Source organism: Marmota flaviventris, chromosome 5 (genome assembly GCF_047511675.1).
Source record: "Marmota flaviventris isolate mMarFla1 chromosome 5, mMarFla1.hap1, whole genome shotgun sequence".
NCBI lineage: Eukaryota > Metazoa > Chordata > Mammalia > Rodentia > Sciuridae > Marmota > Marmota flaviventris.
Genome location: NC_092502.1, coordinates 103,211,858 through 103,236,182, shown reverse-complemented (window position 1 = coordinate 103,236,182; position 24,325 = coordinate 103,211,858). Strand labels below are relative to the sequence as shown.

The following is a 24,325-nucleotide window of genomic DNA, read 5'->3' as shown; positions in this document are numbered from 1 at the left end:
CATGCTCCTTGGACAGCCCTTTAACACACAAACATTACCATGAGTAAAGAATTTAGGCATGGAAATTATAAAATTTTGACTAAATTTGGTGAGGCAGTATGTAAATTAAATTTATTTGATACAGAGTAGGGAGATGCTTTTTCATTGTTATTTGTTTTTATCCAGGAGGAGACAGTCTCTCAAGAAAAGTAGTATTATCAAAAATCATCAAATCACATTCTTAATATAGTCTTTTCCTATTAATTGCTAAAAATAATTGGTAGGACTTTTGGGTTGGTATCAGGAAAAATCGGAGGGGCTACTATACCCTTCTTGCAATTTCCATTTTAATACCCATGAAGAACGACAAGATGAAAACTGGCAACAGTATTGGAAACTAAAGAGAAGCCCAGACACAAAAGCCCTGAGGGCATTCTCACTGAATGAGATTAACAACATCTTTTTTGGATTTAAAAATAAAATCTGATCGCAAAGAAAGTAGGAAAAGATAGATTTGCTTTGTCTAACTCTGCCGCTCAGGGGCCGCACAAAACAAAACAAAAAAATGGGCAAGGATCTTCTGTCAACTATCCTCAGACCTGCCCATCTTGCCTCCCCCACGCCCCGTTCCCAGTGGCTTCCTTCTCTGTCAGCAAACACCAGACCAACACAGGATGAAATGCCAGGATCTATAGCTTCCTAAAATGCAAAGCCACCCAACCATCTGAATGAACCCTCAGAGCAAGACATACTGTAAACACAGGTGTGAAGCCCCTGTATCAAAATGATGGGCTAGGGATTCAAAGTAGGGATTTAAAAATAATACCTCACTTTTTGAAGTTTGATTTTAACTTAAAAAATACACACAGATAGATAAACAGAGAGTCGCTTGGTATCTTTAACTCATACATAAAATGCTTTATTTACAGTGTTTAGTGCTGTTTAGAGTAAGAACCTAAGAACGTGAACTTTCATATTCCCATAGACTAATGGTGGCCATGGAAATTTAAATCTCTTCTAAAAACCATCTTGATAAGGAAAGAAAGTAAAGCCACCCAAAGTGCAAGCCTACCACACGAGGAGGAGACGGGACACATTTGAACCCTGGATGGAAAAGAAGAAAAACCACCTGAGTCGTGAAAAGTCAGTATTGGTTCCCACCCCAGGGCAGAGTCGGAGCAGGACTGTGAGTGAAGCTAGCAGGGTACAAGGGAAGGTAAGAGAGTAAGGGAAGGGGTTTGATCATGTCTGATGAGGGGCATCCACAGGAGAGGATCACACCGTAACTGACAGAATGCTGATCCAGGTCTGAGGCCTTGAGGATCAAAGCACTGGCTCTGGGGGAAAGTGACTTGGAGGGTGTGCAGGATGAGTGTGCCAGTCCTGGGCAGGCACTAATTCTGAGAGAGGAAAGATAGAAGAACTAGTGCCTTTTGGAAGATGGACAGTAAAAAAACAGGAAGTGGCTGAAAAGCTGGGTTCTTCTAAACCCAGCCTTTATCATCAAGTCATGAGAAGGCAGACTGGAGAGAAAGAGGCAGCACTTGCCTGCCCTTTTGCATAAAGTGCACTTTGCTGTTAGCAACAGAAGGTGCTTTTAACAAAAAAAAAAAAAAAATGGATAAATACAATTATTCAAATCCAATTCCCACAGATCACCTACTATTGCAGGTTCAGGAACAAAAAAACAAACAAGTAAACGTGAACAACGGCAACAAAAGGTATACGTGCTAGCACCTATACAAGTTACACAGAGTATTTAAAAAGAGAAAATGAGAATTCAAAACTTTTGGCAAATGAAGATACTTTCCTACTATGGAAAAAGTCACAAGGCAGAGGAAAACTGTTACATGATATTTCAACATGAATTAAGTATAATTAAATCAGCAACTCCAATATTTTAAAACACTGTAAATCAGAAACTTAAAAACCCAGGTTCTTGGAATGAAACCATCATTTGACCCAGCTATCCCACTCCTTGGTTTATACCCAAAGAACTTAAAATCAGCAAACTACAGTGACACAGCCACATCAATGTTAATAGCTGTTCAACTCACAATAGCTAAACTATGGAACCAACCTAGATGTCTTTCAACAGATGAATGGATAAAGAAAATATGGTATAGAAACATAATGGAATAATACTCAGCCTTAAAGAAGAATGAAATTATGGCATCTGCTGGTAAATGAATGGAACTGGAGAATTTCATGCTAAATGAAATAAGCCAATCTCAAAAAACAGAAAGAAGAAAAGAAAAATCTCAGAAATGAAGGGACATTATGTATAGCTGGAATATGTGAAGGCATATATGGAATAGAAACAAAAAGAGAAAAAACATTTCAAAATAAAAATAAAGAGGCAAAAAAGATCAGGGAGAAGCTAATAGAAACAAAATCTATGTGAAGAAGATTCAATAATGCCTGTATTTGAAGTTGCTAAAGAAGAAAATGAAACAATGGTATAGAGTATGTAAATTATAATTAAAAAGAACCTAAAATAATAGAAGATCTGAATGTAAAAACAAAAGACTTCACTTTATATCTGGAAAAACTGACCCACTATGGTCTACTTGGAAACATATTTATCAAAAGATTAGATTTCCAATGATAACAATAACAATAGTAATATCTTCTAGGCCTCCAGACAAAAGGACCCCGTCATTTGCAAAGGAAATAAAACCAGGCTAACATTAGATTTATCAACTGCAACATATAACACAAGTAGACTGAAGTACATTTTTAAGAACCTCAAGGAAAGAAAATATGAAAAAAGTGTTTTTAAATCAGTTAAGCTGTTTTTCAATTACCAAGGTTGCAGAAAAGGTTTTAATAGACATGCAAGAATTCAAAGAATCCTGAGAAGTCTGTTCAAGGATGAATTCCTCCAACTAAAAGATAAATGTGAACACTTTCAAAATAACCAGGTAGTTTGCCATGGAAGGTGCTTTCACCTAAAAACAATGTAGATCTAAGACTAATACAAAATGTAGATATAAGACTAATACAAAATTGTGGGTAAGAAGAGAACAATATTTCATGTATGTACTCTTGGCAAAGTAGAAATAATACAACTGCTATTGTTTAGATATGAAGTGTCCCCCCAGAAGCTCATGTGTGAGATGATGCAACAATGTTCAGAGGTGAAATGATTAGTTTATGAGATGTGATCTAATCAGCAGATCAATCCATGGATATGGTTAACTGGGTGCTAACTGTGGACAGGCAGGGTGTAACTGGAGGAAGTAGGTCACTGGGGTTTATATTTTGTCCCTGGTGAGCAGAGCACACTCTCTGTCTCTCTCTGTCTCTCTGCTTTCCGGTTGCCATGTCCTGAGCTGACTTCTTCTTCCAGGGTGTTCTGCCTTATCTGGGGCCCATAGCAATGGAGTTAGCTGTTTATGGACTGAGATCTTTGAAACTGTTAAAGCCCGAATAAACCTTTCTTCTAAGTTGTTCTTGTTGGGTATTTCAGTCACAGTGATGAAAAGCTAACTAAAAAACAAACAAACAAACCTACTAATAATAAAACTGAAAGAGAAAGGATAAAGTTGAATAAGCTAATTGATTTCCTTATGAGTAATAACTGGAAGGCGAAGATGCCATTAAAAGTTGGTATACCAAATAGTAGAACCTGAGGAAGAAAAAGGGACTAGGAGAGTTACCAAAAGATATTAATGTAATGGTGAACACTAGGATAGAACACAAATTGTTCTAAATTAAAAGAACTAGCTAAAAAATAAAAGGTAAATACAACAAAACAATATGACAAAGCAAAGAATGAAAGTAACAATCCTCAAAGTTTAGTAGATAAAACACATCTATAAAACACTTTCAGAGTGGATCACAAAGAAACCCTTGACCCTATACTCAGACACTACAGAACCCACCTTCTTTTCAAGTGCCACAGCTCAGATACCAAGAAAGGCCATATGCTGGGCCAAATTTTGAATTTAAAAGGATTGAAATAATAAAAAGAATGTCTTCTGATCACAACAGAAATAAACTAGAAATAAGATATGGAATCAGGGAAAGCCTAAAATATTCAGAAACGGAATATTTGGAAATTATTCCAAGTATTAAATAAAATATTTGGAAATAAATTAAACTTCCAAATATAGAAGTCAAAGAAGAAATTCCCATTTGTGCCATTTCTGCCCTTAGATTTACTAGTAATTTTGCCATAAACTTTATCTTGTCCAGTACCAAGACTGCAATTCTGGCTTCTTTTAGCCTGCATTTACTTGGTACACTTTCCTTCAATGGCTCTTACCAGAAGACAATTAAGTAATATCTATACCATCTTAAGGAGAAAAGATTTGACAAAAATTCTTTATCAAATTATTATTTATGTTTGAATGTAACAGAAAGATAACTTTCATATATAAAAATTCAGAAAAAACTCACCATTCATGTACCTTTACTGAAAAATTAAAATACTACCCAATTAACCAAAAGACCAACTAAATTTAAGAAACAAAGGGGAAAGTTATATAATAAAAGGAATGTTGGTAACATTTAAGATAATCAAACACTATCTATCTATACATCATTTCTCTACATATGATTATAAAGCTGTATACAGAAGATTAAACTATTTGGAAAGAAGAATTATAAAATTTATAATATTCCATTTTAGCAAGCTGAGTCTATAAACCTATATTGAGTTAACAAATGTTTGAAAGTGTGAAATTTGCAGAGAAATCTTGGTCAAGAAATCAAAGGCACAATACATTTTTCTTTCAGGATGCTTGCTTCCATCCAGGAGCCAAGACAGAGAAACAAGCAAACAAGATCTGCTTGCCCTCCCTCCTAAAGCCAACTCAAAGGAAAACATGAAACAACAGTTTTCAAAACAGCAGAATTTAGGCAAAGAACAAAGACCCTTGAAAGATGGGAAGTGAAGGAAGTGTCTTTTGATCCTCCCAGCTTACTACCTTGAGAGCATTCTCAAGCTGTGGTGCAGGATGATCCAGGGGACTCCCTGAGTGCAGGGGACACAGCTGAGAGCCAGGGAGATCAAGGCAGCTAGAGTTCAAGTAGAAGAGAAAACTGCATGAAGAGAATCCTGGAGATCTGCAGAGGATCCCCTTAGAGTATTTTGCTGAGTACTGATCAGAAGATGTGTATGAGAGAACTACTCATCACTAGGGAAAGACCTAGGTAGAAGGATTACAGGGAGGGCTGGGACTGGAGCTCAGCGCTAGCGCACTTGCCTGGCATGTATGAGGCACTGGGTTCGACTCTCAGCGCCTCCTATAAATAAATAAAATAAAGGTCTATCAACAACTATAAACAAAAATTAAAAAAAAAAAAGGATCAAAGGGAACAGTGCTTAGCATTCACCAGGTGGGGAAAGCCCTTGCTCCCATCAGCTGCACTAGCAACACTCATAATTCACAGGGTACTGAGGAGATTTCTAAAGAACATTTTGACTTCAGCAATAGGAAATATTTAGCCTGAAAGTGAGCGCTGCTCTGGATCTGCCTTATAAATCATAAAAGCATTACTCAAACAAATGCAGTTAACAACGGCACCTCAGAACAAAGCAAGAACAATAATAAGAATACAAAGATATCCATCATTCAACAGGGTGAATGTACACAATGTCTGACATTGAATCAAAAGGTATGGAAACATGACCTATAAGGAGAATCACAATCAATCAATCCCAACCGACCCAGAACTGCGTATATATTAGAATAAGCAGAGAACATTTTACAGTTATTATGGTTGAAATAACTGTTTTCTATATGTTCAGAAAGTTAAGTAGAAACACAGAAGATATTTAAAAAAAACTCAAGCTGAACCTCAAAAATGAAAGCTATAATGTGTGAGATTGACAATTAGATACTGATTTTACCTGATTTTCATACTGTATTCTTAGTGATCTAGACTGATTATTGAACATAATTTTCTTTTCACTGATTAGTAGTACCATTTTAATTATGTTTTATGTTCTTTTTGATACTATGAACTGTTTGCATCCACTGGCTCATCTGTTCTTATGTTAGCACTTCACTCTTTAACCACTGTCTTCTTAGAGTATGTTTAAATACCTGGAAGAAACAGTTTTTAGCATCTCTTTCATAATACTTTACAAAATTTTCTTGACAATGCCTACTTCTTAATTTTTTTCTGATGAACTTTATTAAATTTTTCTAAGTTATATGAAAAGCTTCTTAAAAATTGGATTGAATGAGATTAGATAGGTAATTAATTTGGGAAGAAGGGACATGCTTATTCTTTTCACCAGGACACTTAAAATTGTCCCCCAGACTACTGATGTTCTCTTCACTTAAAAATATTATTTTTTCTATATTTCATTTTGAATAGATTCTTTTGCTGAACACCTTCAAATTTATTTTTTTCGTAATGCCTAATCATCTATTAATTCTTTTTTTTTTTAAAGAGAGAGTGGGGGAGAGAGAGAGAGAGAGAGAGAGAGAGAGAGAGAGAGAATTTTTTAATATTTATTTTTTAGTTCTCGGCTGACACAACATCTTTGTTTGTACGTGGTGCTGAGGATCGAACCCGGGCCGCACGCATGCCAGGCGAGCGCGCTACCGCTTGAGCCACATCCCCAGCCCCAATCATCTATTAATTCTACCTAGTATATTGAAGCAATTGATACACTCCTGTTGCAAACACTGTCACTCACCCCAGAGCTGCTAATAATTCTCCTAACAGTTCAGTGTTTTGCAGCCAGTCTAAGAGGATGGGGTAACTAAGCAACCCATGGAACCTCTGATACTCTCAGCAGAGCCCACTCTGTTTTTCATCCATTACTGGCATTCCTATTTTGTGAGCCCGTTTTGAAATTTCCAAAAACTACCATCATCTTTAAAATGGTATTTCCATTTCTGGAAAAACTTTCAGTCCTCTGGGCACAGATCAAGTGTCTCTGACATTTGGCTGTCCATTTGTTTTGGCTGCTTTGGAAAAGAAGCTCCAGACATCAATGTGACTGGTTGATTCCTATTATCGCAGTCCCAGTGCAAAATGTGCTGCCACACATACTGCAAGAAGGCTTGCCTAAGGCTGCGAGAAGCATCAACTTCAGGACCAGTAGCTGAATCATTTTTTTCAGGAACTTTAATCAAGTTATGAAAGCAGAATAAGAACAGATCTTCACTTATTAAATTTGCTGAGTTTCCATAGAACAAGTCTTGATAAGTTTGATCTTTGAGCAGAAATTTCACAAATTTGTTTAATAGTAAAGGAAAGCCCTCTCTCCCATGGTTTAGCAAAATTGAGCAATACTCTTGGTCATATCTTTTGGTGACAGCCCTGCAGTCAACATTTTGGATGCTGTTGAAGAGCCCAGAGCTCCTGCTCCCTAAGAGATTGCTCACCAGAACATTCTAACTGTGCAGAAAGACATTTTACAATCTGGAGTTAAAGGTCATCAGACATTTGGCTAATTTCTCTGCAGGCAGCAACAAACATGGGCCAAACTCTTAAAGGTTACTTATGATCAAGATAATTTGAAAATTGAAATGTTGGATTTATAATCCAAAATTTGGCAAGATGAACAAACATCAATATGATGTGGACTTTGCCAAAGATAATAACCTCAGTAAATTGGGGACAAAGGGAATTATTCAAAATGAATTCAACTGTTTCTCTACAGAGTTCACCTGTGGCAAAATATGCTACACAGCTTTGGTTCAGCGTGCTATTGGATACTTTTATAAGCCAGGGTTTACAAAACTTTTGCCGCCAAAACAAGACAAAAATAAAAAATGATTAGATGTCAAGCTTGCTGCAAATGTTGCCGTATCAGAAGCAAAAGTTTTCTTCTACTTCTTCGTCAAACCTCAATGTCCTTCAAATTAAAAGTTGGTGATACCCTCAGTTGAAGTTCAAGTTTGGCTGTGCCTAAACATTTTTGATTTATTTTCTTTTCATAATGAAGTGGATTATTAGTTTTGTATTAAAGTGAGCAAAAGAGACATAGGTTTATAAAGAATTTTTTAATTTTCTTCTAAGTATAACCACATAGAAAAAGATGTGTAATTTATTTCTAATATCATAAAATATGTTCTATCTAAATTTTTGTGCCTTGTTAAGTGCTTTTTGTCTATAAATTCATAGCTTTCATCAGTTTCAAAGAATTTTACAATCTAAAAAAAAAAAAAAATCCTGAAAAAAACCCCTAGTCTTCTGCTTTTGATATTGACCTCTAGTAACATACGCATCATCTCACAACAATCCGAGATTGGAAGGAAATCAAACCACAACACTTAGAAGAAAATAAAGATAAATATTTAACACATTTCAAGCTGAGAAAAGACTTTCTGAACAACAAAAATGAGAGAAAACTGATTTCACTGACAAACCTAGACATCCCTGTCAAACAAAAAACAACAGTAAATTAGGAAAAATATTTGTATGACATACAACAGTTAAACAACTTTAAAGAGCAAGAAAACACAGACTCTTCACTAAATAAAAAGATATAAAGGAAATACTTTCAATAAAGAAAATACAAATGGAATAAAAATTCTTAAAAATAATCTCTTTAATAATAAAAAAATTCAAGTTAAAGAGGACCATTTGGCCTATAATATATTTTTTCAAAGCTACATAAGGAAAAGCTAAAAAGGACATGAACACTTTGGTATATCATGGAATAAAGGACACTGGTATGGTCTTTTTGGAAAACAATTTTGTAATGTGTATCAAATATTTATAAGATGGTTTCTTTCTTTAGTTTAATAGTAAATTTAAAATTATTTATGTATGGGAAAAATTAAAAATATAAGTAGAGATTTTATGTAAAAATAGTTCATTTCATTTCATGTTACTGATTTTTTTTTAAATCTGAATGAGTCAAAGTCAAGAGAATGGTTAAACATACTGAGGCACATCTATATATTGAGTAAGCAAGCCGTTAAAATGGTGTTTGTAATGAGTTTCAGTGTTTATGATGATCAAAAACTAGTAATCTACTAAAAAAGAAGTAGTAAAAAAGGTAGTGATATACATCTGTAATCTCAAAGACTTGGGAGGCTGAGACAGGAGGATAACAAGTTTGAGGTCAGCCTCAACAACTTAGCAAGACTATGTCTCAAAATAAAATATTATTTTAAAGGGCAGGGGATGTAGCTCAGTGGTAGAGCACTTGCCTAGCATGTACAAAGACCTGGTCCATTCCCTTGTACTGCTAAAAAAAAAAACAAAAAAGAAGAAGAAGAAAGAAAAAGAAAAGAAAAAAATGCTGAAAAGAAAAATTTTAAAGTAATATGGTAAAAATGTTTAAGTGTTTACAGTGTTTCAGGTGAATTTGGGTGATTAATTTTATTTTCTCTAGTTCGTAAATTAGCTACAATTAGTATATATTACTGTCACTTGATTAAATTTAAACATTTCAAGTTTAGCTCATGGATAGAGGCAGAAATATTTTAAAGAAAAAGAAAAACATTATATGATGTAAATGAGCAAATTACGAGTACAAAGCTTCAAAATAGTTAATGAGAGAAAGGGTTTTATTTTATTTTATTTTTTCTCCAATTTAGCTATTCAGTGGCACTAACTTTTCTGTGACTTGGACGTTGTTGAGTGTTCTTTAGGTGTAAATCATAAACTGGTCATTGTCTCCAAACTGAAAAATCAACTTTGCAGACAAGAAAATGAGGAAATGATGTGAGACTGGTGAGGAGTTTTTCCTCCTGGAAACTAGCATGACTTATAAAAAGATAATAATAATAATAATAATAATAATAATAATACAGTAGAGTTGATCCTGGAATACCATGGGCTTGAATGGCACAGGTTATCTTACATGTGGATCTTTCTTTCTTTTTGAGGGGGTGGATTTGTGACAATTTGAAAAAACTTGCAGGCAAACTGAATAGCCTAGAAATATTGAAAAATTTTAAAACGTGATTTGCCAGGAATGAACAAAACCTACATATATAATAGCCCATTTTATCACTTACTACCCTGAAATATATACAAATCCACAATAAAAGTTAAAATTTATCAAAACTTATGCACACTAAGCAGACCATATATGATGCTGTGTGTCATAAAGAGAGATGAGAACAAATGTAAAGATGCAAGAGAAAGTCACAACTGCATAAAATTAACTGTTGTACCTCCTGTACTACTGTAATAATTCTGTAGCTACCTCCTGTTGCAACTGTGGTGAGCTCAGGTGTTTAAAGTATCCATTAAAACACCCATTTAAAACCCTAATCATCCCCACATGAGCAGCTTCTCTCTCTAATAAATTGCTTATTGCAATAAAAATGCTCTCCTGTGATTCCTGGCGTATTTTTCAACATATAATACATATAACAGACAAAATATATATTAACCAACTGTCTGTTACCAACAATGGGTTATTAGTAGATAAGTTATTGGGAAATCTACAGTTATCCATGGAGTTCCACAGGTAGCCAAGGTGGAGAATGGACCCCAAAGCCCTCAGCACCCCCAGAGCCATTGCTACTGGTCTAGTTACCACCCCAGTAGAGCAACAGCTATGCAGCGGCCCTGTTACCTCACAGCAACCACAGAGCACCAGACGGGGACTGAGAAACTGCCCACCACCCCCACCTTCAGCACTGCAGACACCAAGCCTGGCACCAGTGACAGCACAGCAGGGACAGGTGGCCTGGGTGGTCTTACATGGGCAGCACCTACTGACGGGGAAAAGAAGGTCCTAGCACAAAAGTCTGGGTCAAATGGCTCAATGTAAGAAACACATATTATTTCATCAACAGGAATGACATCAGTCAGCCACGCAACGGCTTCCCACACATCAGGAAAGATGTATTTGCACACCAGCCTGCCATAACGAACCACCCCAGGAAGCACCTGAGCGGTGAAGGAGACAGAGAGAGGGAACTGGATGTTGTGGGAGGAAAGGGCACAGAGGCAGCAGATGTTGCAGGCCTGGCGGAGTTCCAGTTCAAGGTAGGAAATGAGCAGCAGACTGTAACCATTACAGGTGCCATCCAAGTCTGTAGGATCCTCACACAATCAGCAGCAGAATTACCAGAAAGGTGAGTGAGGGAAAGAATGGGGGATTGCAGGGTGTCCCCGAAGGCCATGACCAACAACAGCCAGCCCTGCAGCAGGTCTTCTAAGGGCAGAGACTCTAAGAGTGACCACACAAGATGCCAGCCTTCCAGCACAGGGAGAAGAGATGAGGGTGCTGACAACCAGGGTGCAGGAGAACAAGGTGGACCAGTGAGACAGAATATTATGGGGGTTACTGACCATGATCCACAGGGGCTCCTCAAAGATACCCTAGAGAGGGTAGCAGTGAAGAGGATAAGGGAAATCAAGGGGATGTGACCTAGGGTCAGCAGCCCTCTCAACATGCGTACCGCTGCAACTTCAGTTACTGAAACAGACGCCCAGGAAACCCCAAACCACAGGATGGTCAAGAGACAAAAGCCGCGATCGCCAGCTGAGAAGTCCTCCCCTCCCCAGGCTGAGCAAAGGTGTGCTGAGTAAATTTAGGTTTATCATCTATCCCATCATCCAGTCATCCATCAAGAGAAATGAATACAAAATCCCAGCAATAAGAAATGATCAGGGCTAACGACCTAAAGGCTAGCTTTTTGCCTGATGACCAGATATCTGTGCAGCATGGAGTTTTAACACTTTTTTCTAAATAGGTCTTCTTTTTTTTTTTGGTCCCAAGACCAAAAACACACACACATATATATATTTTTTAAAGTCCTTTTCCTACCAACAAATCTTTAAAGGATTTAAAATTGTTTCATATCTGGTCAAGTTGAGATTTTTTTAAAAAGAACTTCATTTTAAATTTGTAATAAACATTTACAACTTGATTTTTAAAGGTTAACAAAGTGAAAGTACCTGTTATTAAAGATTTTTTTTGTGTTTTTTTTTTTTTTTTTTTTTGTAGTGCTAGGGATTGAACTCACAGTCTTACACATGCTAGCCAAGTACTCTACCACTGAGCTATATCCCTAGCCCTAACATCCTGGGAAGAAAAGGACAGGGCAGGCAAATACCTAATGGTTTTCCACACGTCAAAGCCGTCCAGAGGCTTCGTGCCATTGGTGTGTCCTCCAGCCAGATTAACGAGGGTCGGCAGCCAGTCGGAGATGTGGATGAGCTCCCGGTTCTTTACACCCTTCTGTTTCAGCAAGGGACTGGCCACGAAACTCACCCCTCGAACGCCTCCTTCCCACAGACTCCATTTTCTTCCTCGAAGGGGCCAGTTATTGCCCCCTGCCAGGGTCTGCCCTCCGTTGTCTGAAAAATAATTAGGTCTTAGCATGAGGATGTGAAAGTTATCAGAATGAATACGCTTGTGTCAAACCCTAACAAACAAAAATTACAATAAACAAAGCTGAGGTTACAAAGGAGGGGAACCTCATCCAGATACGCCTGATGACAAGAACTATCACAAAAGACTGCCAGAACCACAACCTTGCATAAAGGCCACCCACATCTAGCAAACACCTGCAAGAATGTCTGTCCCACAACCGTGGGAACAACCTCGGACCGGTGTCACTCTTGCTATTGATTCCTGCAGCCAAGGATTGTTGTTTGAAAATCGCTTATGTAATCCTCAGTTTTCATTTAAAAATGCCCCTTTGCCTCAACCTCTTTGAAAATTCTCATAGTTTACTCTTGACACATGTATTCCCATCATGAGCTCCTCTACTCCCAAATGAACTCATGATCTTTGGAGAAACTCTGTTGGTTATTAGGTGGAAGAAGACAATGTTAATTCTCAAATACATTCAAGAACAGAAGGCTTCTGTGTACACTCTTATTAAATGGTACTTGAAGAATAAAAATAAGAACTGCTCCTTACCTTCCTCTACTAACTCCCTTTCTCCCACCCAACATTGCCCTCCATTACACAGACATAACCAGGGTCCAGCATGGCACATGTCCTTCATGTGTAGGGCCCCAGAAAAACAAGGCAGTCCCCTGATTGTGTGATACAGGCATCTATCCCAGGAGCAAACTATCAACTAAGTCAAGTGCATGTGTGTGACTTTGTATAGCCCAGGAGAATGAGTCCAGGTGAGCCTCAGCTCACATGAATGGAAAACTGGGGGAGTGTCACTTAGTGACTTAAAGCTCCTGAGAATGAGGACAACAGACCTTTCAATATTCTTCTTGGAAAAAGTTGTGAACATTTACACTGGTAACTGAATTAACATTCCACACCCTGCTGATCTGTACTCTTTCTTAAGTGTGAAAGTTAAAGATTTCTCCAATGATTTATAAATATCTCTGTAAATAAAGTAGTCAGGGGGGAAAAATAATTTTGAGAATATTTCCTCCCTGCTTGATAAGATGTCAAGACAAAGCCTCATGGACAGCAAAGCCAGGGAAGAGAAGGTTTCTCTTCCAAGACAGCAGAGGGGATGGGGACACTGGTAAGGATTGGGTGAAAGTTACAAGAGTGACTAAAGATAGGTATCTTACTAGCCAGGTGAGGGTTTGGAGTTAGACATTAAGTTAGAACTGTAGAAAATAAAAGTGATATTTCCTGTAGACTGAGTTTGTAGACTCACATTAGCTTCAAAAGTATCCATACACTTAGGTGACTTTAGAGATACATTTGAAATTACACTTATTTGCATACAAGTTGTTCTTAAGGAAACAAATAAACAAAAATACTGTTGTCCAGATGAGCCACATGAGGGCAGTGTGACAAACGTCCTCTATGGAAATTATGTAGTAGTCTTCCCTTATCTTTGGTGGATATATTCCAAGACTCCCAATGGGTGCCTGAAACTCGGAGAGTGCCAAACTCTATATGTACTGTTCTTTCTAAATATAAATGTCTATGACAAAGTTTAATTTATAAATTAGGCACAGTAAGACATTAGTGGTAATTACAATATAGACTGATTATAACAATACGTTGTAATAAAATCTATGTAAATCTAGCCAAAGTAGCACATGTCTTTAATACTCACTACTCAGGAGGCTGGGGCAAGAGGATTGCTTGAACCCAGGAGTTCGAGGCCAGCCTGAGAAGTATAGAGAGACCCCACAAAAACAAAACAAAACCCACAAAACTATGTCAATGTGGTCTTTTTCAAAATCTTACTGTACTATGTCAGGTGCAGTGGCGCCTGCCTATGTAATTCAAAGGACTCGCAAGGCTGAGGCAGGAGGATGGCAAGTTCAAGGATAGCCTCAGCAACTTAGCAAGACCCTCAGCACTTGGAGAGACTCTGTTTCAAAATTTAAAAAAGCAAAAATGATCTGGGATGCAACTCAAGGGAAAAGTGGCCCTGGGTTCAATTACCATTACCCGCCCCCCCAGAAAAAAATAATCTTACTGCACTATCTGTTGGACAAAGGGATGATTCATGTCCTGGGCAGGACTGAGCAGGATGGCATCATACTATGCAGAGCAGTGTACAATTTAAAACATTAATTGTTTTTTTCTGGAAATTTCCATTTAATTATTTTAGGCCATGTTGATGGCAGGTAACTGAAACTGTAGAAGTGAAATTGTGGCTATGTAGGGACTACTAGATATAGCACAGGTGTGTACCTGGGAGGAAAGAGATGAACATTCTTAAGCTCCATCTCTGTTCCAGGTAACACCTGGCTTTCACATTATCTCATAGAGCCTGGGATGGGACAGACATGGAACTGAAACATGACACCAGACACTTATTAACTGTGTGGCCAGGGGCAATATGCTACCTCAGTTTCCTCATCTTAAATATGGAGATAATAATTCCTACTTCATGTATTATGGTAAGAATAAAATAACACCAGTCATGATAATTTTGGACAGGGCCCCTGACATAACCTAAGTGTTCAATAAATAAATGGTAGCAATGTTGTCATTCTTAACATTTACGATGACCCAAGTAGATATAATAATCCAGTACTAGTAATTATAATAATCTTGTCTTATAATCATTTTCTTGCTTTAAAAAAAAAATCAGGTTTTAAAAGGCCAAACAGCTAGTAAGTGAAAAAGCTAGGATTCCAACCAGGCCTGTGTGACAGTCAGGCCTCTGCCCCTGCAGTGCCAACTGCTAATGTCCCCAATTCAGGGACATATGAGGGCCACATGAGCCCTCCGGTCCCTGTGAAAGACACAGGGCTGACCAGCACAGCAGAGTGCACTCTTCCTACAAGATATCAGAAGCAGAGCTCTTTTAGGGTTACACTAATTCCCTTTGGTGCTGGTGGGGAAGAAAATCAAGGCTCTACTGCTAAGGGGGCTTTGGATGAAGCCCCTACCTCTCAGGAGTGGAGAGGAGACTTGAGCTAGATTAGATGAGGGATGGTAACGCTTCTTCAACTGTGGGTAGGTGACAATCAATCTCATCTTTGCTATCCCAGACATACAACCCTTTCCTCAAGTCTCTCTGCATCTGTTCTTTATCAGCCACCCAAGTGAGTTTATGAAATACACATTCCATTTCACATTCAATATCCAACAGAGTATCAGGCACCCACAACCAACGTGCCAAAACTTAAAAATGGAACCCTTCGTGCAATGCATACATGCACTGGAAGGAAATGCTTACACTCTACCCCTGTTGTCAGGATTGCTATCAACCATACTGGCTCGATGCCTCAGGAGATGCCTGTTGTCTCTGTTTAGATAATGTGTTTTTCGTTCCACATATTTGGTGCTCAATAAAAAATACTGGATAATGATGGTGATGGAAATAAGAGCAGAGGTGATGGGGATAAGAGTGGCTCTGGAATGTGAGTCTAGGAGCAACCCCTCAGTTATGACTCAGAAAGGAAAATTATCTGGGCTGTAAAGAGAATTTGGCCACTGCTGCTACTGTAGGAGCTGGAAGACATTTCCATGTGTCACGAGGAAAGGGCGCTGATGCAGTCGGTGGACTGTTTTTGCAATTAATTCGCAGTGATGTTTTTGCCATTAGCAATAATAACTGATTCTATCATCAGTCATCGGCGTGGCTTTCTCAATCTTTTTTTTTTTTTTTAAGAACCCTCCGGAGAGAAAGCACTGTCAACTGACACCCCTGCAATTTCTCCTGACTCTCCCCTCACAGAGCCAAATGCAGATGTGACTGAAGGAAAAGGGCAATTGGCACTTGGCTGACCCTTGCCACTTACCAATAAAGGAGCAGAGTACACCATGTTAGTTTCTAGTCAGTTAAATGCATGAAAACAGGGTGCCGTCCATCAGTTCTAGTGCAGTCTCCTGGGTATTTCAAAGAGTTCAACATAAAACTCAGCAAGAACAAAATACGCTCAGGGGCTTGGGTTGTGGCTCAGTGAGACAGTGCTTGCTGATACTTGGCACCATATAAAAATAAATAAAATAAAGGTATTGTGTCCATCTACATGTAAAAAAAAATTTTAAAGAATAAAATAAGGTCATATAAAACATGGTAGAAGGGATTTTTATAGATTGTTGCTCACTTAAGTCTGACATCAACTAAAATAAAATAAACTAATAATGGAACTACCACCATTTCTTTTTCTTTTTTTTTTTTTTCAGAGTAGAAATTAGAAGTTTATTAAAGGACAGCAGAAAAGACTTCTCCTGGAGGAAGAAGGGGACCCAAGAGGTGGAATCCGTGGAAGAGATGTTGTCTCCCCTTTTTATAGTTCTTTCAGTGATGGAATGTAGGTGAGAAGGCCCCAGGGGTGGGACACAGGTGGGCCAAAGAAGTAATCTGGTCAGGAAGGACTTCTGAGTCAGCACCTTTTTGCTGGGGGCTGTTCATTAACATTTCTTTGAGGTGGACTTTGGCCTAGGGCCTTTTCGGGACTTCATTAACATTCCATGAGTTGTCCTGTGTTTTCCCTGAGTCATTCTCTGCATGGTCTCCATTTTAGATTTCACTCGATATTAGACCTGATTTACCTAACTACACTGACTACCTAACTTTAAATCTGGCTTCATTCCCCCCTCTAATTTGGGAACTCCTTACTGCTGTAAGGAAGAGGGGCGAAGAAGATCTTTCTGGCTTCTTCAGGCTGAAAAGGGACGATGTGGGGCAAGCAGTTTGGAGTCCCCCTTTAAAAATCAGGTCTATGGAGTGGTCCATGATAGCAGTCTGATTGAGAAGTAATAGGCTGGAGGGCCATTTGAGTGATGGATGGTCTATAAGAGAAACAAGAATTCATTAGTACTGGAACCATATTGATGCAGCAATAAATGCCATAGCACAGGAATATGCCAATGAGTATGATGGCAAAGACAAAGACTAACAATGTTTTCCACCAGGAAGTACCAAGAACTAGGAGCTAAGATATTGTTTCCATGACAAAGTTGCTGAGGACATGGCTTCTATCTGAGCATGTAAATCTTTAAGGACATTTGTCACACTGCCAGAAATGTCAGGGATGTAAACACAACATTTAACTTTTAGGGTTACAGACGTTCTTTCCCTTAAGATATAGTTTAATAATTTAATGTCATCTGATCTTGCAAAATCGTTTTACTAGTATGACCTCTGTGTCTAATAGAGAAATCTTTAATTCTGTTACTTAGGGCTGGATAACCATACTAGCAAACACTAAGCCTACCTGTGTAGGTTAGAAATAAAGGCCTTAAACTAAAAACTACTCTGGCAGTTCCTTTTGATAGTTATCAGGCATTCTTGTCTGAGAATCTCTTTTGTAGCCTCCAGTTTACTTATTTTTGGAAGTTACATTTAACTATTATTATTATTTAAAATGCCCAGGGATAGCTGTGTTTTGGCTTTGACTGTCTTTGCTAAGTGTTTAAGATGAAGCAAGTCAAACTGACTTTTGTTTCTATCTATTGTTAACAGTCAGCTGAGTTTCCCTGGGAGTCCTCGGGGAACTTACAGCAGCTTCTCAGTTCTGCTGGTGCCATTTGCGCTAGGATGGGTCCAGGCCTTGCTTGACCATGTACCACCATTTCAAACATGTTTCTTTTCCCTCTCCCTCCTAATTTTCTATTTGGCTAGAGTTAATTTTTTTCTTGTTAAGAACTCATTTTCAAGACAAAGTTGTTTTATTTCCTGACTGATTTATGAAAAAACTTTCAAATCAAATTAAGATGACTCCAGCTAGCAAAAGAAGCTATGGAACTATTCCCTGCCAACCCCCACCCCCCGCCCCCAGAAAGTTTTCTCAGAACATTTTGGCAGAGGGAAAACCTAATTATAAAATCTTTGCTGTCTAGAAAAGAAATGTCAAAATAAAATAAATGTTGTCATATGCAGATTGTAAATCTCACTTTATTATTCATTATTGAACAAAAATAACTGTCAAAAAGTCATGGAAAAACATTGGTTAGCCAAAGATCTGAGCAAAAACATCAAGCATATGACAGTGAAGCCATAATCTGTATCCAGCTGATAAAAATTAAAATGAAACCATGACAACAACATTAATTCTTAGTATACGCCCCAAATAACTTAATGCTGGGCTTGGTTGTGGAAGGCTTCCCTGAACTATCAGCATGTGCCTCTGCCTCTTTGCCCCAAGGATGTTTCAGCCTGGGCTTCCCCAAGACCTCCATCTCACTCTGAATCTGGGATCATGGAAGGAAAGGCAAGGAAGGCTCCAGAAGCCTCCCACCAGGCCTGGCTTTCTTTCTGCCCAGGCACTGTGCAAGTGGGACAAGGATGAGCAGGCAACAGCATTTTAAAAAAAGAGAAGTCGGGGCTGAGGTTGTGGCTCAGCGGTAGAGTGCTCACCTAGCACATTGGAGGACTTGGGTTCCATCCTCAGCATCACATAAAAATAAATAAAATAAAGATATTGTGTCCAACTGCAACTAAAAAATAAATATTAAAAAAAGGAGAAGTCTCTTTGCCCCCAAATGACATCTGCCTATTGATAGTTGATGTTTTTCAAATTATTTTTTTAGTTACTAAAATGCAAACTGGAGAACTATTGTATGTCTTGGCAGTTTTCTAAGGGGACTGGTTAAATTCTCTCCTGTTAAAAGACTTTAGAGAAAATATCTATCTACCCAAATAGTCATCTTCCAACCATATTTTCTTCTCAAATCTTCTTTCCTTCTTACTCTGCATTCTATCACCTCTGACTGAAATGAATGTACAATGAATGTGCATTCAATTCTGCCAAGTCTAACTTTAAAATGGTTTTCCAATCCATCCCCCTTCTCCAGCCCCACTATCTTGGGTTAGACTTCCCCCCTCCACCTGGGCTTCTGGGGTGATATGCAAGTTACAGTGCTTCAAGTTGCCACCAGAGATGTCTTTGTAAAGCTACAAACCATCCAGGCCACATTCACGTTTAAAAACCTGATTTATTTCCCAATCAGGAAAAAGTTCAAACTTTAGCCAACACAATCTGTCACATCTGGTCCCAACCTACTTTCTGGGCATCAATGCCTGCCCCTCCCCATGAAGCTTACCATATGTTTCAGTCACGTAGGACTAAACTCTCCTGTATTAGAATACATCATGTCCTTTCCTGCTACTTAGCCTTTGTACACATTGGCTCCCTTGCCTAAAAATGCCCTTCCCCTTCTTTCCTGCCTGACTTAAATTTTAAGCCCCTGCTTAAATGTCACATCTTTCGTGAACCTATTGCTTGTTCCCCCACAGTCTTTATCTCTCCTCTGTACTACTGGGCACGCTATCTACATCATCTCTACTGCACTGTACATTGCTAATCAGTTGTTTGTGGCTTTGTCTTCCCCATAATTCTGCTCTTCAAGGGGTAAGAACAATATCTCACTGTTTGTATTCCCAAGACCTAGCACAGGGCCTGCCAAAGAGACCAAATAAACAAATGGAGAACTGGCCACTCACCAAATACAGAGATCGAAGGTACTAAAAATTAACTTGGTTAGTACACAGGGTTTTTCCCCTGAGTCTTTGTCCAGCAAACTCCATTTTATTTATTTATTTATTTATTTTTCATGACCTTGACTTTTAGGAGGTTGCTCTACCTACAGATACTGCTTCATCTATAGGATACTGGCAAAGGGTGTGGGGTTCTGGGAACCCAGTGAGGATTTAAGCAAATATCAGATCCACAAATACCTGAGCAAACAGTCCAATCTGTCACCTGGTCAGTAAGCACTGGGCCTGGCCTGGAAGAGAACTCGCTCACCACTCTAATGTATCTGTCATGAGTTCCACAGGTGTCAGGCACTGTGCAAGTGGGACTGATGGATGAGTAGGCATCCCTCTAGCTCTAGGGAAATGGCGGGTTAGAGATAGACAAGGTCTTCTTTCTTAGGGGTAAGTGAGAAAAAGGGGTAAGATCTCTCCAATCCTGGTAGATAGTCGCTCAGCTGATCAAAGGAGCTGACACCAGAATGATGAGGCAGAGGCAGCCAAGTGACCACCAGGCACAGGGAGCAGGAGGCTCAAGGACCTCATTCAGTTACATGGTAGATAGTGCTCTGAGTCAAGGCCTCTTCTTAGTTAAAACTAATTAACTGCATTCTTAAGAACACCTCATTGCTAGAAGGTAAGAAAAACTTGAATGATGACCAGATTTAAACAAAAAACAAAAAAGTGTGGGGTTGTTTTGTGACTGTTATTGAGATAGGAATTTGGGAATACGAAAAGAGAAATACTGAGTCTCAGAACAAACACACCCATGCATTGTTGCAATGCAGGAAATGCCCATGAACCCAAGAATGCAAAACAAGCAACTCATTAACATCCTGCTCCCTGCCCCCCCACACATACTTGTGCCCAAGTCCTAAACTGTGTAACCCCACTCTGATTCCGCCTCTAGTTCAGCTCTAGCTACTGTTCCTCTATAAATATTAGATCCCAGATCAAGGTGTTACTTTTCACTCTCTAGACAGACTCACTCTTTTTTACCCTTCAAGTGCATCATCATCCATGCCTTCCTAAATAAATCTTTGCCTAAAGACCGATGCCTGCCGGGATTCTTTTATATCACATAGGTCAAGAACCCTGCCATCCTGAGTTGAGGTCCCTTCTCTGGAGACGTGTGAAACCCTCTTCCCAGTATTCAAGTGATAGAAGAAAAGTGCTGTGAGCTGGGGCAAGTTACACAGTCTCTGAGCCCAAGCTTCTTCATTTGAAAAATGAAAATAATAATACCCACCTTAAATATAGTACTTGACACACAAGTAAATATCAGCTACTTTTACTGATGATAGTCACCAGCACCAGAAAACTGCAGAGCAGAACAGGCTTCTATCTGGATATTTATCAAATAGATTCTAGACTTGGGTATTATGGCCACACTCCCACACACTGCTTAGAGCCTCTCCTAGGTTACATGCTCCACACTATGAGCAATTTCTTGAGGGTCATAAAAACACAATGATGAATTCCATTATCACTGGGGGAGACTCATGATGACTCCTTTCTGTTTTCACAAGTTTCAATAAGGCACACCAGTTACCAAAGAAAGAGATTCAGTAATGATAGCCTGGGATTCAAATTAAGCATCAGAAACTGAATATTTGTTCAGATGTTCATCTGAATATTTGTAGGGGGTTCAAATGGTTTGCAGCATTCAAGGCAAACAAGTGCTATGACCCTCGACTCCCAGTCAGACACTATCAGACTTTTCATCTTGATGAACAGCACTAGCAAGGGGGAGGACTCCTGCTAAGCCAGCGGGAGGAGGTTTGGGTGGGGTGGATTTGGCAGGGAGACACCAAGTAACTGATATAGCCACCAAAAGAGCTGAAGATAAAGGAAGATGGATGCAGGGAAAGGCCAAACAGCCATGATGGGGATTACAAAGAAAGAGATTACAAAGGGTTGTAGGAAAAGATTTCCTCATTTTAATGGGGCTAATGTCATTGCTTATAATGATGAGATACCAATGAGATTTTATCTCCCTTTAAAATTTATTTAGGATGAAAAGAAATTGAAAGTCTGTTGAAAGATTGGAAACATTTGTCCTCTCAAAGTTAAAATGGAACCGGGAACTAGAAAAGTGATCTAATTTATTACATATCGGAAGGCAAATAACTTTTTTCTGAAATTTAAAGAGTAGGTAGTCACAGATCTTGGAGATTCTCAGATGAAAGCTCTAAGACAGAATAAAATGTTGTGAGGTCCTCTCACTTAAAAAACTTTGATAACACTGGGTACAACCTGCATGTTCTAGATCCCCATAATTAAGTAGCACAGAACAAGCACATTAGGTATATTCAGGGTAAGCAAAAGTACTGAATGTTTGCTCTATTCTGTTTTTATAACTAAAATCCTCCTTGTTTTTCCTGTAATTTGATTTTAAAAGAATACTTGATTTTTTTTTTTTCTAATTTCAGGGTAAACTAAAATTCTTTGGCACCCTGAGGGGATATTATAGTTTACTCACAAATTGTTCAACTCCCCTTCCAGACCTAAAACCCGCTGAAGATGCCCAGATAACTTTTTTACTAGACAGCTGTTTCTCCTTCAGTAATGTCAAATCGAGAGGTAATAGGTGAGAACATTACCACAGAAATATTTGAAAGTCTGACAAGTTCAAGGACAGCAGGAGAAACTGAAAACACTCTTTAACATATAGGACAAAGCAGAATTGTGGTTTCAAAATAATGAGCATACTAAGTATTTATAAGAAAGATGGAAATTGAGGTCAGTGATTTTTCAGAGTGTGGTAAGAGAAAGCTGGCATATTCTATTTGGCCAAGCATCAACTGCTTTCATTTGTCTTTCTGCTTCCCAACAAATAATACAAGTCAAATGTTCTGAATTTCTCCTAAATATTGTTAAATACTACAAGTTAAATGTCCAACTTTTTACTGAACCTCTAATTAGTAAGTAGTAATATATGTTTTTAGGGTTACTCAGAAAAATCAATAAACCAAACAGAGTGGACAGGCAGTTTTATTTCCCCAGAGCATTTCTCTGAAGTTTTGCCAAATGCTGAAAGATCTCCCTTTTGAGTGTTGAATGCCAGGAGAGGCTGACAAAAATCACGAGAATGCTGACCAGCAGCACTGTTCTCTCGGAAGGACAACAGAAGAAGGACACATGCAACTCGATGGGCCTAAATATGAAGCAGTTAGGTAAAAGAATTTCAAATACTGAATGTACAGTTGATTTTTTAAAAAAGCATAAGAAAAAGATTCCCCTTGAACCTGCAGATGACACTCGCTCTTAAGCCAAAATAAAATAAATTCTGTGAGTCCCTGGAATCCTGGACTTCCTGACTGTCACATGAGCTGGCGGCAGCTCTCTGACCGGGGTATGCATGGTGGGGTGAAGATGAAGTCTGGGTGACACTGGGTGTCCCAAACAGGCAAGCAGATGAAGACAGAGTGAAGGCCACTGGAGAAGAGAAGGTGGAAAGGGACATGGGTCTCTGGGCCTAACAAGAGGCAAGTGGCTAAGCAAAGCAGGAGACAAAGGGACGTGAACAGCTATGAACTAGGATAAAAAAAAAAAAAAAACAATACCAAACAATGAAGCAAATCAAAACAAACATCCTTGAGTAACCACAATAGGCACATAAAAGTTCATGCAATTAGAGACTAACTCAGGGCCTATATATAATCTCAGACACTATTCTAAAAACATATATGGTATCTGGCTTCCTAATTTCCTAGCAAGAATCTGCAAGTTAGGAAGATGTGCACTGCTGTAGATGGGCTCTGTAGAAGGAGAAAAGAAAAGGAAAAACATGAATTTTAAAAGTAAACCATGAAGTATATCTGTTTTTCAACAATAAGTGATCTACCCTGATATATATCAAGGATTCATTGTATGAAGCATCTTTCAATAAAAAATTATAATGATGACCCTAATCACTAAAACAATAAGAGGTTTGTGGTATAGTTGAGGATATTTTTTAAAAATGTTTTTTAGTTGTAGATGAACACAATGCTTTATTTTGTTTATTCATTTTATTGTGGTGCTGAGGATCGAATCCAGGGCCTCACACATACTAGGCAAGTGCTCTACCACTGAGCTACAATCCCAGCCCCAGGATATTTTAACTAGGAAAAAAAAAAAAGCTTTTTATATTCCATAGTGTGTCATTGATGTTACTCTACATCAGTATAAAATGACTCCCTCCATCTGTCATCTTCCAGCAGATGCAGCAACAACAGGCACACAAAATTTTTCAATATGCTGTTATAAAGATAGGCTCACAGACTAAAGAGAGAAAGTGATTATAGGTGAAACAGGATGCCTCATGAGCCTCACGTCTCTACTGAGATGATGTTCCCAAATAGCAAGGAAGAGCTTTTCTTATTCCCTGTAATTTCTGTCACTCCACCCAAGAAATAGGCAGGGCTATCAGTGTCTGCCTCTGGAGATGGAGAGTCAGCAAATGAATGAGCCAATAGGTTTGGCTTAAACAATCATTCAGAGCCATTTAGGGAAGAAAGAAGACTGGAAGCAAAGCAAGAGGACATGGCTGTGTCCCTAAGACACCTGGACCCTGCCACAAGGAGAGCATCCAAGGTAAAAGGAATGAT

At 38.6% G+C, this 24,325-nt stretch overlaps 1 protein-coding gene across 2 annotated transcripts in view; it reads right to left on the bottom strand.

Annotated features, from left to right (window-relative positions):
- Positions 1–24,325, bottom strand: part of Arsb (arylsulfatase B) — a 180,664-nt gene that overhangs the window by 81,774 nt on the left and 74,565 nt on the right. For both annotated transcript variants that reach the window (XM_027927721.3, XM_027927722.3), the window contains exon 5: positions 11,976–12,219. In XM_027927721.3, the coding sequence (XP_027783522.2) occupies positions 11,976–12,219 (244 nt within the window). The remainder of the gene's footprint in view (positions 1–11,975; positions 12,220–24,325) is intronic.